The following is a 17047-nucleotide window of genomic DNA, read 5'->3' as shown; positions in this document are numbered from 1 at the left end:
ATTTCATTGAAATTCAACGCATTCCGGTTTTCTTGCAAAAGTTTCCTCCACCAAGGACGAGATAAATTACTAAAACAAATTTAGGCAACGAAAAGTGTTTTCCTGTTTTCGAACCCAATTAATATTCCCTTTAAAAAACTAACCTATACTTATAATTAACTTGATAATAAATTAGCATTTATTATGACGTTATTATTTTTCATATTCGATGATCCTGACTTTGCTGTGAACTACACAAACCAATAACGATCGCTTTTAAAACGCTTTTTCATTTATTAGTGGTACAAGTTTTTATCGTAATTGGTTTGGTTAAAGCTTTGTCATATAATTGAGGCTGTACTGTTATGATGCATCGGTTATATGAACCGTTACATTAAACGAGCGTTGTTGATGCTCCATTGTTATGGCCCAGTGGTCAGAAGGACAAGTATGAGTTCAGATTCGGGCACCACTGATTGTTCATTTGCTTAATTTGTGTTTACAATTGATCTCGTGTTTTAAACCTGTGTGTATTGGATGAAAATATTTAACGTATGACCAAACCGCATAGGAGAGTTTGATGGAGTAAGCTACAAAGCTTTGTGAAAGGAAATGTGCCTTTTTCCCAGCAGTGGAATATTTGGAGGCTGTTGTTGTATGTAACATGGTGATTGTATTTGTCTTCTTCCCTCGCGTGCGCGTAATATGTATGTAGATGTATTATCATACATAAAAACTTACCGTTAAATGTAAATAAAAATATTAATTTTCAAAGTAATTTTGTTCTTAATTATAACAACGTTAATTAAACTTTCGACTGAAGTCCACGTATCAAATTAGTTTCAACATCTGTTAGTCGATACTAATGGAGCTTAGAACGTTAAAGGTAACATACAATTTCAGTAACTAACTGAAAGCGCTTTGACAAAAAGCAATTATAGCGTCCACTTTACTCAAACCTCGAGGTATTTATTTAAAGGACATTGCAGGTTGGCACTACAAGTCATAAGCAATGAATCCTACTCAAATACTCTGTCACTAAACCAACTCTGGTTGGATATGATCCTTCCGTTGTAGGCTTCTGTATTAAAACAATTATTTAAATTCAGAAAATGAAGAACTAAAGGTGTATTCTAAAATCGAATCATAAACAGATTTCGTTCAAATCAATCTAATAAACTTACTCGAATTTAATCCTACATTGTCGATGCGATAAAGGCATACCGTAATATAGAGAGATAATAATTTAGATCGCGCAATAATGGGTACGTGGTTCCATTCCTTTAAAGCATATTCATGAGGCTAGCTCTGAAATAATAGTGAAATTATTACCGTCCACCGCAAGCCTCGGCAGTGACACCGTAATAAGCGGCTCGACCGCTGCGGTAGCGCAAACTGTGAAGTTAATGTTACTCGTATATCTATTCTAAAGTATCATTCTACTGGTGTCATTGAAATTGCATCAAGTTTCGTCAATTGTATGCAGTTCATACAAAAAATCACACGTACCAAATTTAGTGATGACTACTTTCAAACGAATGTTTAAGCTAGTTCGTCTATTGTGTTATTAAATGAATCTGAGATTTAAATTCCAACTTTCTAGGCTCTGTGTTTTTGGCCGTGCACGCACGAGGTATGCCAGGCAGAACAGACCATTTTATACAATGTTTAAATATTTGCCTCGTATACATAGTGTACATTAGTATTACCTAATAAAATACTGAAAATATGATATTGAAAGTTTTTATAAAATGTTTACCTATACTAATAATATATATGTAAAAGAAACATTGTCTGTCTGTCTGTTAACAACCGAAGACTAGCCCTTAAAACGCGATCGAAGCCACGCGCGATAAGTAGTCATATTGCTCGAGGCCTCGTTATATTTAATATATATACAACTTTCATTATATAGATACTTAAATAAATGTGTAAAATAATGTAACAATGTAAAAATATTCGTTTGGTAAAGCGACGCCCATTAATATACAGCAAAATAAACGTATATTTCTACTTAAATATTTATCAAAGTATTCAACTATTATGCTCTATTGAGTTTGAAATTGACTTTGTTAATAAACAGTTTGATTGATTTATCTTAATTGACAGCGATAATTAGAATGGAAATAGATTCGGATAGTGCGTCAAAATTATTAACTATTTCTAGTTCAGGAGAAATTATATTAAAGGTCAATTAGAATTACGATATTAATTGACACAAGGTCAATAATGAAATCAAATCAACAATAAGGTTTATATTTACGAAAAAAAAATTAAATTCATAAATTAATTTGTTAAAATGTGATATTTAGGAAAAAGAAAACATTGACATTTGAACCACGTTTAACAATATGTCTAATTCATTTCGAACCCTTTCAATAAAACCTAATAAATATCGATACAAACATAAATTTGAACATAAATAATATTATTTGTAAAAAGTACCTAGACATCAAATAATAATAGTATTGATATAATGAAATAGTAAAACAAATATTTATTTTGTAACTTAGTCAACAAATATCCACCGTCTGATACCTAATACAGTATTTATAGGGTGATTTTATTCCATTCGAAAATAGAATAGAGTTTTCATTTATCATCCCTCGCAGAACTCACTAGCGTTCGCGATCGGAAAAGTTAGACAACTGACATTGATACAGCTCTATTGGTGTATTTCGGTTATCGTATCACGTGCTATGGGAAATAACTTTGGAAACAAAACAGCTTTGAAATTTTATTTCTTCAATATGGAACTATTCGATATATTTTCAATGTATAACTGTCGCTTCGAAAAATTTCAACAAAGTAGAAATACTTGTAACCTGACAATATATTCACATCAATGTATGTATCAAATAATTTGTTAGGAACGGTGATAAATATTGCATAAACACGTGAAGTAATAACTTCGTAACACCGAGTTTCTAACTTCACGAAGTCAATATATCCTGCTCAAGTTATTCGTTTTTGTTCGTGTAATGAAATCCTGCAAACACTTTTATATTTTACATAATTTTATTATGTATAAAAACCGTTAACTTGTAATTTATGACTGCACACAAATAGTAAATAACAATATATTTTACATTAGAATTATAAAAAAATATAGATGTAAGGACACTCAGTTGGAATGAAGTTGCTTTCACTGTATATTATGTAATATATTATAAAAACTAATAAATTTATAAAGAGTAAGTAAAGTGAAATGATAAGATATGAAATTGTTTTTAAAATACCGTTTCAATTTAAACCAAAATATATTTTAAAATTATTTTATATAAAACAGTAAATCATAGTAACTGATACAGAGAAAGTCGAAAAAGGTCGCATAGAGCGAGCATAAGAACTAGCGCGCACTGGTAACTTTTGTCACGGTGACTGTTTCGTCACTATTGTCGAGTCCATGAATATGTATGGAGGTGCGCGCACATTACGACGTGACATTTGTGTCTGCTTCTGTACATATTCACGGACTTGACAAGAGTGACGAAAATGTCACCGTGACAAAAGTTACCAGTGCGCGTTAGTTCTAACGATGTTCTGTCAGTCACTCACAAGCCGCGTAAATGCTTCATATTAAAAAAATGGTATCTTATTTATGGTATAAAAAATACGATTCAAATGCGGTCTGGTGCTCTTCTGAATATACAAAGGATTCACATACCAAGATTAGACGGTAGTGATGCCGTGGGCTTCGATTGCGAACGGACATGACATCATGGCGCTGGCAAAGCCGACGGCGACACGTGGTCACATGTTTAGAAGCGTTATCGGACCTACTTGAAAAAAAACCATTTTGACTGAAAATTTTGTCACTCACGAATTGTTACTTTACTAATTAGGGCTGTATTGGTTGAACGAAAAACATGAGTAATTTATAATATTTCTACTACTATTATAAATGCCAAAATAACTCTGCTATCGCTGCAAGCTTAAACCGCTGAACCGATTTGAATGCAATTTGGTATCAGTATAGTTTGATTCCAGGAAGGCTACTTGTTAATTCATTTCTCGAGGGGATTGTATTGGAGATGAAGCATTTGAAAAAATGAACTAGTACATTAAAAAATATTTTTTTTTTAAATACTGCCAAATGTTTGTATATTGTGTAAAATTAGCATAAACTATGATATTTTTTTTATTATAAACTATAAGGGCAAAACAAAACCGCGTTAAGAGAAGCTTAGAGGAGAAAATGTAACCGTCCGCTATAAATTACTATCACGGGTCTAATAAAAGGTCAGCGACTAAAATTGTTAAACAAGAATTGCCAATATTTTAGATGTTCTATAGTTCTAACTCGATTTATAACGAACAGTTTTTCTAAGTGTTTCTTTCTGTGTTCGTTTGTAATTATATATGTATAAACATATATAAGTACAAACTCTCTGCCACGACATTTAAGACACGCGTCTACATAATATATGCGTCATGCGTCAGGACGTTTTCAGTATAATAATTATATTTCTTACAATACGTCTATTTACGAAAGTGACTTAGCAACATTAAGGTCATTCAAAATCAAAATCAAAATAAACTTTACTCAAGTGGGCTTTTACAAGCACTTTTGCATCGTCAATTAACGATTAAGTGAAGCTACCACCGGTTCGGAAAGTAGATTCTACCGAGAAGAACAGGCAAGAAACTCAGTAGTTACTCTTTTTCAACATTTAAAAAATACAAAGTCATGTTAGGTAATACAATTATTTAAATTAACATTTTCCCGATAACCTTAAACACCGGATAACGAAATTAAAATCATAAAACATTCTATTTCTCTTAAAAATAAAGAGTTACGTATTATTCACCTAAATTAACATCTTGCTATTGTTATAGCAGAATCAAGAAACTTATACTAGTTCAACTGCTTTTACTTGAATTGCATTGGTTTGAACTTAAAAGATAAAGCTGATAGGATTAAAGCGATAACGAAGTCAATGCTACTTATGTTGTATATACTTTAAATACATATATAAACAATAACGATCTTAGTTTGGATACATTATATAAAAAAATACCATTTGCCTTATTACAATCTATATTAGTATTATAAATGTGAAAGTAACTCTGTCTGTATCGTTCTTTCACGACAAAACCGCTGAATCGATTTTGATGAAATTGTTACGAAGCAAACTGGAACTCCAAAAAAGTACACAGACTACTTTTTTTGCCTAACACATGACAACTAACACCCTAAAACGCGTGCGAAGACGCAGGCGACGACTAGTATATCATAAGTTGTATTGAAAAATAACTCAATCGGGTATCACGTGCTTGCGAAACACGCGAGAGGCTGCCACATCCTTGACGTTAATGTGCTTATGACGATCAAAACGAAAATATATAAATTTTAAGGCAAATATACGAGGACGTAACTTGCGCTCGGGAACTGTCACTCGTCATGTGTTAAATAAAAAAATACCGTCTCACTTGTGTAGTAGTAACAATATTATATGTATATAAGTTATATCTGTTAACTCAAGTTAATAAAGTTACGTTACATTATTGTTTCAAACTTATTTTTGTTTAAATATACTTATCAAATTAAATTCAATTTATATTATTCTGCGGTCTATGCTCTTTGCCGTCTCACACACCCCAACACATAGGTTTGTATTTTAAGCGTCACACACTCATACAATTGCATTTCAATAATAATTGAAAGTGGATGGGTGAGAAAATATTTAAAAGAAAAGATAAGAATCTATACTCATGTACTTGGATATATCGTGATATACAGGGTTATTAGTAATACGACGTACATCCTCTAGGAGGTGATAGGGGTGACTGTTTATAATAATTTTAACCCCCATATGCATGATCCAAAAGTAAACAATTTGAATCATCACATTTTTAGCTTTTTTCAAAATTTGTTAAACCCTGTATATGCTTACGGCAATTTAACTTCATTCAAACACTTAACGTTACAGATTACACATAACTATATCTGTCGTTATCTTTGCCCAGTCAATTAAGCGAGTTCAATATATTACTTTCTCAAAAACTTATAATATCTTATCCCTTGCAAGAAGACTAAGAGATACAAAACTTTTCTTAAGCTTAAACTTTATTCAAACATTTATTCGTTGCATGAATGAGATATAGTTAATAATTCATTACGTTTTATTACCCCAGTTTCGTTTCAAGTATGTATACTTCATTCAAGTAGGCATCAATGAACACTTTTGAAACACGCTTTTACAAAATTTAATTAAATGTAAAATTACTGTACTTATCGATTCGGAATGTGAATTCTACAAAAATATGTCATAACTGGGTAGGAAATGAATAACAAATATTAAAATAATTACATTTTTAACTTTTTGGACCTTTATTATTAAATTATGTTATTATGAGAAATCGCTTATAATTATTTAATCTCCGTCACTTAATAAAATAGAGAGTAAACGTTGTACTAAACAGACCTGTGATACTTTTTTGTCACTAACACAGGAGACGAAGATGAGTTCTACATTATATCCGGATAAAATTATAACTAAGTATATATATACTCAAATCAAAATAAACTTTATTCAAGTAGGCTTTTACAAGCACTTTTGAATCGTCATTTTACAATTAGGTGAGGCTAGCACCGGTTCCGAAAGTAGATTCTACCGAGAAGAACCGGCAAGAAACTCAGTAATTACTCTTTTTTGTCATATTAGTAAAATACAAATATTTAAATTAATATATCCTGCTTGGAAGTCAACAGATATTAACTCCACGCTTTTTTATCATCTATAAAATCTTGCATCGAATAATATGCCTTTCTACCGATGTATTTTTTTACAAACGATTTGATTTACGATACGGCAAAGTTCAAAATGTCTGTCTCTAAAATATACCCCTTTATTTCTCTTTTCGAAAGCAATGCCTCAAATTTTAATCGCCTAATGATTAAAACTCAACCCTAGATTTATGGTCGCAGAACAACCTGTTACTTAATAATCAAGTAAATTAAAACAATAAAGGAGTGTTAGCATACTGTAACAAAATAAGTTAATTCAAAAATAACAACTAAATTGTATTGTTAACACGATTCGCGGGCATGTCGAAATCGACCTCACATTTGCAGATGTAAACATTTACATATAAATTCATATGATTACTATATTTACGTTTTTCGTTTTACATAAAATTAAATTAACTTGCAAATTCATGATCAGAATGAATTGCATTAATGTAATGCTTTGTTTCCGGGGACCTTTCAACATTAATTTGTACCATGCGCTTATTTTAAAAGGATTTCTTTTCCATCGTATAGATTTGTACAGTCGGGGTAAGAAAAGGTTCGTCACCATAAGATCTATTGTCGTATGCTCAATATGAGCGATAATCTGCTTTACCGATTAAGAATGACATGTCGCATTGCAATGATTTGATGTTTAGATTCAAAAGGTACTAAGAGTTTAATACTTGATAAAGGAATGAATTTGAAAACTGATGAAGGTTTTCTTACTTTGACTGTACGTCAGGCATGTAAGTCGCATAAAAGCAATTCTGTTTTTAAAATAAGTCTATCGCACAACGGGTAGGCAATATCCTGGGTTCGACAGTAAATCACAGAATACAAATAGAACTTGTTCTATATCACGGTGAGTGCATTTTATAGAATTTAAAATGTTTAATACGAGTCTTACGCGAACGAAATGAGAAAAGATTTCAATCGAATTGGATAAATCTTTCAACGCTACATAAAATGGAAGAGATCTAAACGAGGCCATAATTAAATCAATACATTATAATTTATGATGCTTTTCCGCATGTATTTGGCTTAAAGTAAGCTAATGCATGACATTATTTACATGGCTCGGAGACTGTTTCGTTAACTTATGACGCTCGTGTGCATCCACTACAAGGACTTCTCGAGCGAGGCGACATCCTCTCCACTAACTTATGGAGTTGTATAGGCGTGTACGCTTTCGTCACTAATAGTAGAAGATGACTTGCCCCATAAATCATGTATATAATTTAGATATCACCAGCAGATGTTAATTTTTTTACGACGAAACTAGCTGAGCCCTCAATAGGATGTTCCAACGGAAACTTTCCGAAACTCATTGTATTATTTTAAGTTTTAGTTTTATTGTATAGATATTTTTAACTTTGCCGTTTCGTAAATTCAAGTCGTTTATAAAAAATACATTGGTAAAAAAGGAATATTATTCGATACAAGATTTTGTATATGATAAAATAGCGTGGAATTAATACCTGTTGACTTCCATGACTTTGTATTTCAAAAATGTTGAAAAAGAGTAACTATTGAAATTCTTGCCGGTTCTATTCTTACCACGCTGTTCCAATGTGGGTTGGTGGAATACACATGAAGCAGAATTTCTATGAAATTTGTCACATGCAGGTTTCCTCACGATGTTTTCCTTCACCGCTGAGCATGAGATGATTTATAAACATAAATTAAGCACATGAAACAGCGGTGCTTGCCTGGGTTTGAACCCGCAATCATCGGTTAAGATGCACGCGTTCTTACCACTGGACCATCTCGACTCTCGATGAATTAAATTTCACGTCAGTTTTCATTCGCATTTTACAATATTAATATAAGCCATGTATAGAGTTATACCCAATAACTTGGTATGCATTCTTTATTTATCATTAACCAATATTACATTAATTAATTGACTCCATATTTGAATGCCAGGCCATAAAAAATGCACATGAGGATAACATTTTTTTACCGGATCACTGGTAAAAATATCTTATCCTCTGTATAGCCGAACGGACCAGCTACTCAGTATATATTCTACCGCCAAACTGCAATATATGCGTCATACTACGTATTTACCTGACCTGTTTCCTTATTTTTTTTTAATTTAATCATATAATATATATAATAGTACTTTAATTTATATGTAGTCTTTCAGTATTATATATTTATTCCATTTATATAAATGATAAATATTCATACAAACTTGTATCTTTTATTAGCCCTCTTAGGCTAAGATATTTTAAAAAATATTACTCAATATATTTCACTTGAAATAGAAGCATTAACGCCGATTTCCTTATTTCTAACACAAAAAATGTTGAACTTACGTAACCTATTTTATAACCAAAATCTTACGAGATTAATTTTGAAAAAAAAAATAACATTACTACCTTAATGGGACTTAATTTTTTTTTTGAATAAATTGTATTGGTTTCTTTTTTTTAAATCGTATGCAATATATCAGAATAAGTACATTTTCTGACAAGCCAACGACAGCGCCTTTGGTATGATATGGGTTCAAACATTTTTATCGTTCCATTTAATGATTAATGACAACTTCTTCAGTCTATTAACCCGACAGTTCGATCGTCGCCGTGTCAAAGTTAATAGTGTGGAAACTGTGGAGTGTATACAGGTGCTGAAGAATTATCATGGCACCTCCCTGTGCCATTTAGGCGGCAGCCGCGTGCATGCTAAAAGGCACTTAGAACTAATTTGCACCTTCACATTATTCCATTATGGATTATTTCTTTGAAACTTTCCCGAAAATATGTAGGTACTTGCGCCTCCTCGACAAAGAGTATACGTGCTAAATACGTCACAATTAAACGTTCTACGGTTATTGACACAGGTCATACACTAATTTTGTTTATGTTAGGAATCTTTTCTCCATAATTTAGCGAATTTATTTGGTTCCTGGTGCTTAATAATAATTTCGGTTTTTGTTTAGTAAAAGAAGGACCTACCACAATGCGCCGTTGAGCTGTAAAGCTTCCAATTAAAACATACGAAATACCAGGGATACTGAGATATAATACTGTATCGAGGGTAGAATGTTGTGCCTACGAGAAGGATCAATATTTCGAGTTATTGAGATATTGAACAGTTGAACGGTGAAGGTGACTTATTGAGACGGAAATTAAAGGCGGCAAGCTGATAACCGAGCGCCCTCGTCAAAACTGTTTAAGCTCAGATCGATGTCGCACACATAACATCTTATAACGCCGAAATATTAATTTATTGTTATTGGGATTTTATGCATCATCATACGTCATCCATATGTCAACATTGTAAAGAAATCTGTTTAAATCTAGAACTTAAAAATATTTCATATAATTAATACTATAGTTGCATATTTTATACTTAAGACATCGCTCGGGTATAATAATATTATATTAATTGTATTGTTTTTACAATTAATATAATATTATTATGCACTCAGTGTCCAAGGAGGTCTGACCACAATCCTTTAAAATTTATTAATATATTTTGTATAATTTAATCTATATTAAAATGATAAAATGAAATACGTAACCGTTATATTGCAAGAACGGGGACACGTGGTTAGTAACCGAAGATGGTGATTAGTTTGTGTTTATAACTAATCTCGTTCTCGGAGACGAAGGACAACATCGTGAGGAAACTTGCATGTGTCGGATGAATTTTTGGCACATGCATAATATCTAGCAACGAAATAACGCTGGAGCAGCAGCGCTGTGAAATAAGCTCTCAACCGTATGCACAGACAATATTATTATTATATGAGGGCTAGATATTGTGATGAAAATATTCTACTTGTATATAAATTTGATTAAAGCGCTTTACGTGGAATGCGAGCAAACAGACAAACTAATCCACCGGTCAAGAAAAGTTTTCGGCAACAAACTATCATTATGATTTCATTCGGTTTAAATGAATCCTTGAAACAAAACGAAAATGTTTTATTTATAAATATAAAGTAACTTATAAATGTGCACAACGTTGCGCCCCTTGAAATGAATTGGACTTGAAAGTTCTCTCTTATAATAATAGTTGTTTGCAACCGCCAAGCGCGCTATTTGTTGGGAACTTGGATTCTGAATTTAGATAACATCTTAAAATGTATGCATTAATTTTAATTCTTTATATTTCAAAAATGTGTTACTTAAATGACCTTTATTAAAGTAATATTTGAATGATGTTTTAGTATAAAGTAATTATTCGTATCTCAACTTTATAATTTCGTTGTAGTTCTAAGATCTAAACGATGTATATGTTCAACAGAATACGTCTGTTTTGGAGAACCATCACTGGCGAGCGGCTGTCAGTTGCATCATCGAGAGCGGGCTTTTGGAAGTGCAGGAAATTCGCGTCAAGGTGGAACGTCAAATCAGCTCACTGATTCTGGCTACCGACATCACCAGGCAACAAGAATTCTTAAGCCAATTTAAGGTAAGCACTAATCATATATAACGGAATTATTTTGTCTAACTCATTGACTTTGACTGAAAGGTACCCTAAAAGTAACAAGTAAAAATAAATAGTCCAGTCTTTACATTTAATTGGAGATAAATACGAACATTGTATGTACTCAAACAAATGATTGAACAACTGTCAAAAAAATATAATTTGTTCAATTCGACATGGTTCAGTAATTTTTGTTTAAAACATCATTTTTATCATGTTAATTTCAATTGCTATTGAAATGCTTACACGACTGGACTGTTTGAATTTTTTCGATTTAAATTTGAATATTCGAAGTCCGAGCTCCGATAATAATCAACATCTATCGTCCGATTAACAGTAAATACGAGGTTAGCAAATTGATATTCGATCATGCATCAGATCTGAACTTGAATTTTCGATATTGTATTTTCGTGCAATATTCCACAATTGTTTCAGTTTCGAAAGCAAATTTGTGAATGATTTTATTCTAAAGGATGAACAATTATAAAATTATATTTCTTAGCCTTATAAATCATAGTAAAACTTATAAAGTAGATTCGATCGACATAATTTCAGATGATTAAATTATTGTAACTGACCCGAAACACCAATTTCTTTTTGAATTTTTATAATTTCAAAGACGAAGAGATCTCGATAAATGTCTTGTTAGCAGAAGGAATTTCCATGAATCCCTTATATATGGCGTCACCAAATCTCACGGTAAGTGTAGAGACACTATGCCATTTGAGTCTGAAATGTTATATTTTTTTATGAAGAAATTAATTTAAAATTATTTGAAAATGAAAATTATTTATATCACTAATCGATGAAAACAATTCCGACTACTGGACAAATACTCGTACTGGTAAAGAAGAGATTGCTCGGCGATATCTGCTGCGATTGTGTTGATACACGTGTATACCCCATGCTACACATACTTTTCGAATAACAGTATTCCTCACTAAGTTTAACTTGATCACCAAACGAGAGAGGAATTTTAAACTGTTCAAAGCATTTGTTTTACCTGGATTTGTAGGCGCTAGTTTCTTTTACGATCCGAGTATTCAAATCACCAGGCTGTGTCGGCCATTAATTTAATTCGTGTCTTCTCTAAAGCTCTTTCTCTGATTATGAAAGTGTTTAAAGCGTTTGAGATATTGACTCATAGCTGTTTGTTAATTTGTTGGTTCTGACTGGCGTATAATTAGTTTAATTATGTAATTACTTACTCGAGTCGTATAATTGATTTATTAATCAGATAGCAGTTGCATTAAGCCACATCTAGTATACATACGTTTGTAAGATCTACATTTACGCTGAATTAAATTTCATTTTATATATACTAATAAAAAGGTTGATAAGCTCTTTTTCTCTTAATCTTCTTGATGCAATACTAGTTAACTGGCTCGGGTTTGCGTATATAAGGTGTTAGAAGTATTCATTGTCTTTATTAAATGTAATGGTCAAATGTAATTGAAATTCCTGCGAAACTCATAGAAATTGTTGTCAACGTCAATATTATGTTATTTAATTTACGTTACTGCATTTTTTCCTATACCTTAGTCTATTTAATTAAGAATTATAAGTTAAAATGATATCAACAGAACTAGACTTGAGAGTGTTTCCTTGTTGAATCACAGTTCCGATTATGTAGGCGAAAATAAAACCGACTCTACCGCCTCTAGTCGAGCAACAAGACGGCATGTTCAACCTTTTAAAAAGGTTTTGCACTATAAGTTTTTCTGTAGATAGTACAAGGATTTAAAAACGACTCATTATTAAATAAGATAAATAAATAAATGTAAATATTGGACTACACCACTACATTACTCTGATCCCATTGTAAGTAGCTAAAGCACTTGTGTTTTGGAAAATCAGAAGTAACGACGGTTCAACAAACAACCAGACCAAAGACAACATAGTAAACTAATGAAATTTTCTACATCGACTTGGCCGGGAATCGAACCCGGAGTGGCGTACCCATGAAAACCGCGGTAAACACTTCTCGACTACGGAGGTCGTCAAAATATATTAAATAGGCAATCTTGTAATGATTGTATTAACTGGTATACAATTCTCCATGTATTCTTTATAAAAAAAAAAGTTACAGTTATTAAATAATTATGACCTTTTTCAAAACTAAATGTATTTGAAGCATTCCTTACTACTTCATTATCTATTTCCATAATTGAGTAAGTGTGCTTTGAAGTTTCCTCCGCTTGAAAGAAGTTATTTTTCATCCAACTTGAATTGCAAAGATGGACCGAGAGGCTTGTAGGATACTAGTGGTAGTCGCGTTTGAGGGTGTTGGTTGTCATATGCTAGCCAAAAAAGTAGCCTATAGGATATAGGCAGTTCAAGTTTGCTTCATACCAAATTTCATTAAAAACGGTTCAGCGGTTTGGTCTTGAAAAAGCGACGGATAGACATAATAACCTTTTACATTTATATAATACTACTAATATAGATTTGTGAACAAACAATTTGAACACGGTGTTGCGACCAGTCTATAAACGTTAAATGATTATCCGTTGAAGCGACCACTTTAAATTAACATAGAATATTTCTTTAAAATAATTCCACTCTTACAGGAATTTATTAGCTCGTAATATTGTTTTTTTCAAGCCCGCATCTGTTGTAACAATTGCATTTAAATTAACTTAAAAAATGATTAACATAAAAACTCTTGTTTCCTTTGACTTTGAAGTTAATCCAGAATAATATAAATGTAAAACTCTACCTGATGCCGTAGTTCCTAGACGAGATTATGGAATATTAGGAAAAGATATACACGGATGCAACATTCATTTATCATCAGACACCCTTTGGGTAAAACTTAAAAAATAAATAAAGTTACTTGACTCTAATTCCAACTTATCTATAACAATTATAATTAACATCGCAACTGTTAATACTAAATGTAAAAGCAGAGCAACATTCTATCATTTTCGTATACGCTTTGACAGATTTTTTCTGATCACCGCTGCGTAAAACTGCACAAAATTGCAGTTGAAAAAAAATATTTATAGTAGACTTTTACAGCCTGCCGCCCGAGCCAATCTTCCCCAGTTATGTTTAGCCTGGTGGGCTTCCCGCCCTCAATGCGGGTGATACGGCTTACGTGCTCGAATGGTGGATGCGTTTAACAAATATTCTCTTAGTCGGCTTTTAAATAAACGGGATGAAAAACGTTAGATCTATTCTATTCAGCAAGAGCCACGCAGAATCTGCACCCACAATATACACGTAAAAATACTTTTACCGGATCGAAATGTGAAAAAAATATAATAAGTTGCGATTTGCGCTCAGATTTTGTGTGAAACATAATTTGAAAATCGTTTAAAATCCATAAATTAGAATAACTTTCGAAAATACGAAATTTCTGGTGAAATGTAATTTACCGACTGCGCTTATAGTAATTAAACTTTTCGCTACAAACTGGAATAAGGTTGACAAGAAACTCTCGTGAATAAACTTCTCGTATAACAAATTAGTACTGCGTGGGAGATCGATGCTTCACTAGACTTGGTAAAAATCTTAGGATTTGTCAATCCTAACATCTGAAAGAAACTAGATCTGACTATGATATGTATGTTAGCAATACTGGAGCTGCAACGAAAGAAGTAGAGGCAGCTTGAAGGTCAAGGAAAACAAATGAATTTTTCATGTACAAAATTTGCGCTTATAATATAATTCATGTCACGGCGGAGAAAAATGTTAGGAGGAAACATCCTTGCGGGAAGATATTTTAAGATACATATTATATGTGTTCGCTAAAAGTTCTGAAGTAATGAAGATTCCGAATACTTTGTAAAAATAGCAGAAGGTGACCTTGGCCTTTTGAGACATTTGCGGAATCGGGCTTAACTTGAGACGGAATTTTTACAGGCGTTGCAATCAATCGATCAACTTACAATGCTTTAGGTACTGGCGATAAAACAGTCAAAATAACATTCTATATTTTACTAGTTTAAATGCTTGGATTAAAAGCAAGGTATCTCGATAAAGCTTAAATATATTTCAATTAATAGTGTTACATAGCATAGCATCTTTGTTTTGGTATTTGTAATGGAACAAGATCAAAGACATCAACGCTAAAATATATCTAACAAACTTACCATGTGTAGAACTATTCTGTCTCGAAGGCGCGCCTTTCCACGTGAAATTAATTACCATCGGCGTGCATTAGTGTGAGTGAGTTATATTTACAGGAGGTCTTAGTATGCGTGAGACTAAGAGTAGTGACAGCAAAAATATTAAAATTAACGAATTTAACATTGAGGGGGCGCTTTCACGCATAACGTTATATGGAAACTATCCGAATGGTCTTAAAGCTTATTGATAATCTGCGTAGCCTATAGAACAATTTTCGTTTAAACCATACCTTCCTAAGAGGTGAATTTTATAAAAACACCGATTTATACTCATGAATAAAAGCCATAACAGCGAATTTCTTATCCTAATAATTCTAAAACTTCCATGTTTATTATTTTTCATCACATCAGTGCCTAGAGGTGGTGAATTTTCAAAATAAACTTTCATATATCTTAAACTCATTTATATTAGCTTATACACTGATTTTTATATGTCTATGCATTTTTATAAAATACTTTATTAGTGCTCACTTACGTTTCATAAGGAAATCCCATGTAAAATTTAATCCTGTAAACTCATCAATTTATCTAGCTTTGTACATTGTATGTAAATCATTCATTTTAATATTTTGTTAAGTAGAAGATTTTTCATAGAAAACAAATCGGCTTAAAAAATATTATACTCTCCCGTTAAAACCTCGGTCGTCTATGTATATTCAAAACAATGGATTAATCAAGAACAATAGCACAAATTCAATGAAAAAATATGATGTAGTAACAAAATATTCACTGAATTAAATTTACAAAGAGTTATAAATTCGTTCCGCTGGTGTTTTTATGTAATCAGTAAATTGAATATTTTCAATATTGCAGTGCTAATCTCTTCGCATTTCATGTATCCCATGTGAAATTTTAAGCCCGATTTTTAATAATATACTCTTTTAAAACGTGTGTTTTATACGTCATAAATATATGATAATTTCCACGATCGTTTTCTGCGGGCTTATAATTTATTTACCTAATGTATTTTCACAGCAAATATATTATACACTAACTAATTGTTCTCTAAGAATTACTTTAATAACTACCTGTTAAGAATGGCAAATGTGAAACATCGAAATTAGTAGTTATTCAATGATTTTATAATTAAATAATATCAAATAAATAAAAAACTAAACTTTTATAAAATAAATATATATTTGTTGTTATTGTCATGCTATCGAAAAACTATATAATTTACGGACCACACAAACCCAAGGTCCTAAAAAGCTAAGAGCACACCAATAGAACTTATCTCCTAATCGCTCCATTATATATTTCACATAAAAACAATAGTTCTTACGAGACTTTAAATCTTCATTTGCTATTCCTTATCACATTTGTATAACACTTTAATGATACCTTGAAATCTTTTTGGGGATGCTTTTTGTAGTGAGTTCCATGCCATCGTACAAGTATTTGAAGACCTTTGCTGATTAATTAAGACTTTTCATATATTATCTATGTGTAAATAGTATTAATAGACACGTCTGACGTCATTCATTTTCTCTTGGACACATACGGCTCGAGATAAGGTCTATTCTAGCCTACTTAGCTGTTGTTAATAATTTATATCGTGCTCGACCGCGAAGGAAAACAACGTAACCGTATCGGATGGAGTTCCGAAATGTGTACCCACCGCTGCACTTTGGACAATGAGCTCGGCAGCTGGATATCAAACAAGCTTTTATACTTCTATTCAATAACATTCCGGCTTTTTATTTGATACTATGATTGTAGTTTTTGCATCAAAATTCACCAGCTGCCAACTCGCGGTTTG

General features: G+C 32.1%; 1 protein-coding gene across 2 annotated transcripts in view; it reads left to right on the top strand.

Moving 5' to 3' along the window:
• The window catches only part of LOC124543045, a 172739-nt gene that overhangs the window by 100312 nt on the left and 55380 nt on the right, over nt 1-17047 (top strand). For both annotated transcript variants that reach the window (XM_047121060.1, XM_047121061.1), the window contains exon 7: nt 10973-11140. In XM_047121060.1, the coding sequence (XP_046977016.1) occupies nt 10973-11140 (168 nt within the window). The remainder of the gene's footprint in view (nt 1-10972; nt 11141-17047) is intronic.

Source organism: Vanessa cardui, chromosome Z (genome assembly GCF_905220365.1).
Source record: "Vanessa cardui chromosome Z, ilVanCard2.1, whole genome shotgun sequence".
Lineage (NCBI taxonomy): Eukaryota > Metazoa > Arthropoda > Insecta > Lepidoptera > Nymphalidae > Vanessa > Vanessa cardui.
The sequence above is the reverse complement of the archived record's forward strand: the minus strand, read 5'-3'. Positions and strand labels throughout refer to the sequence as shown.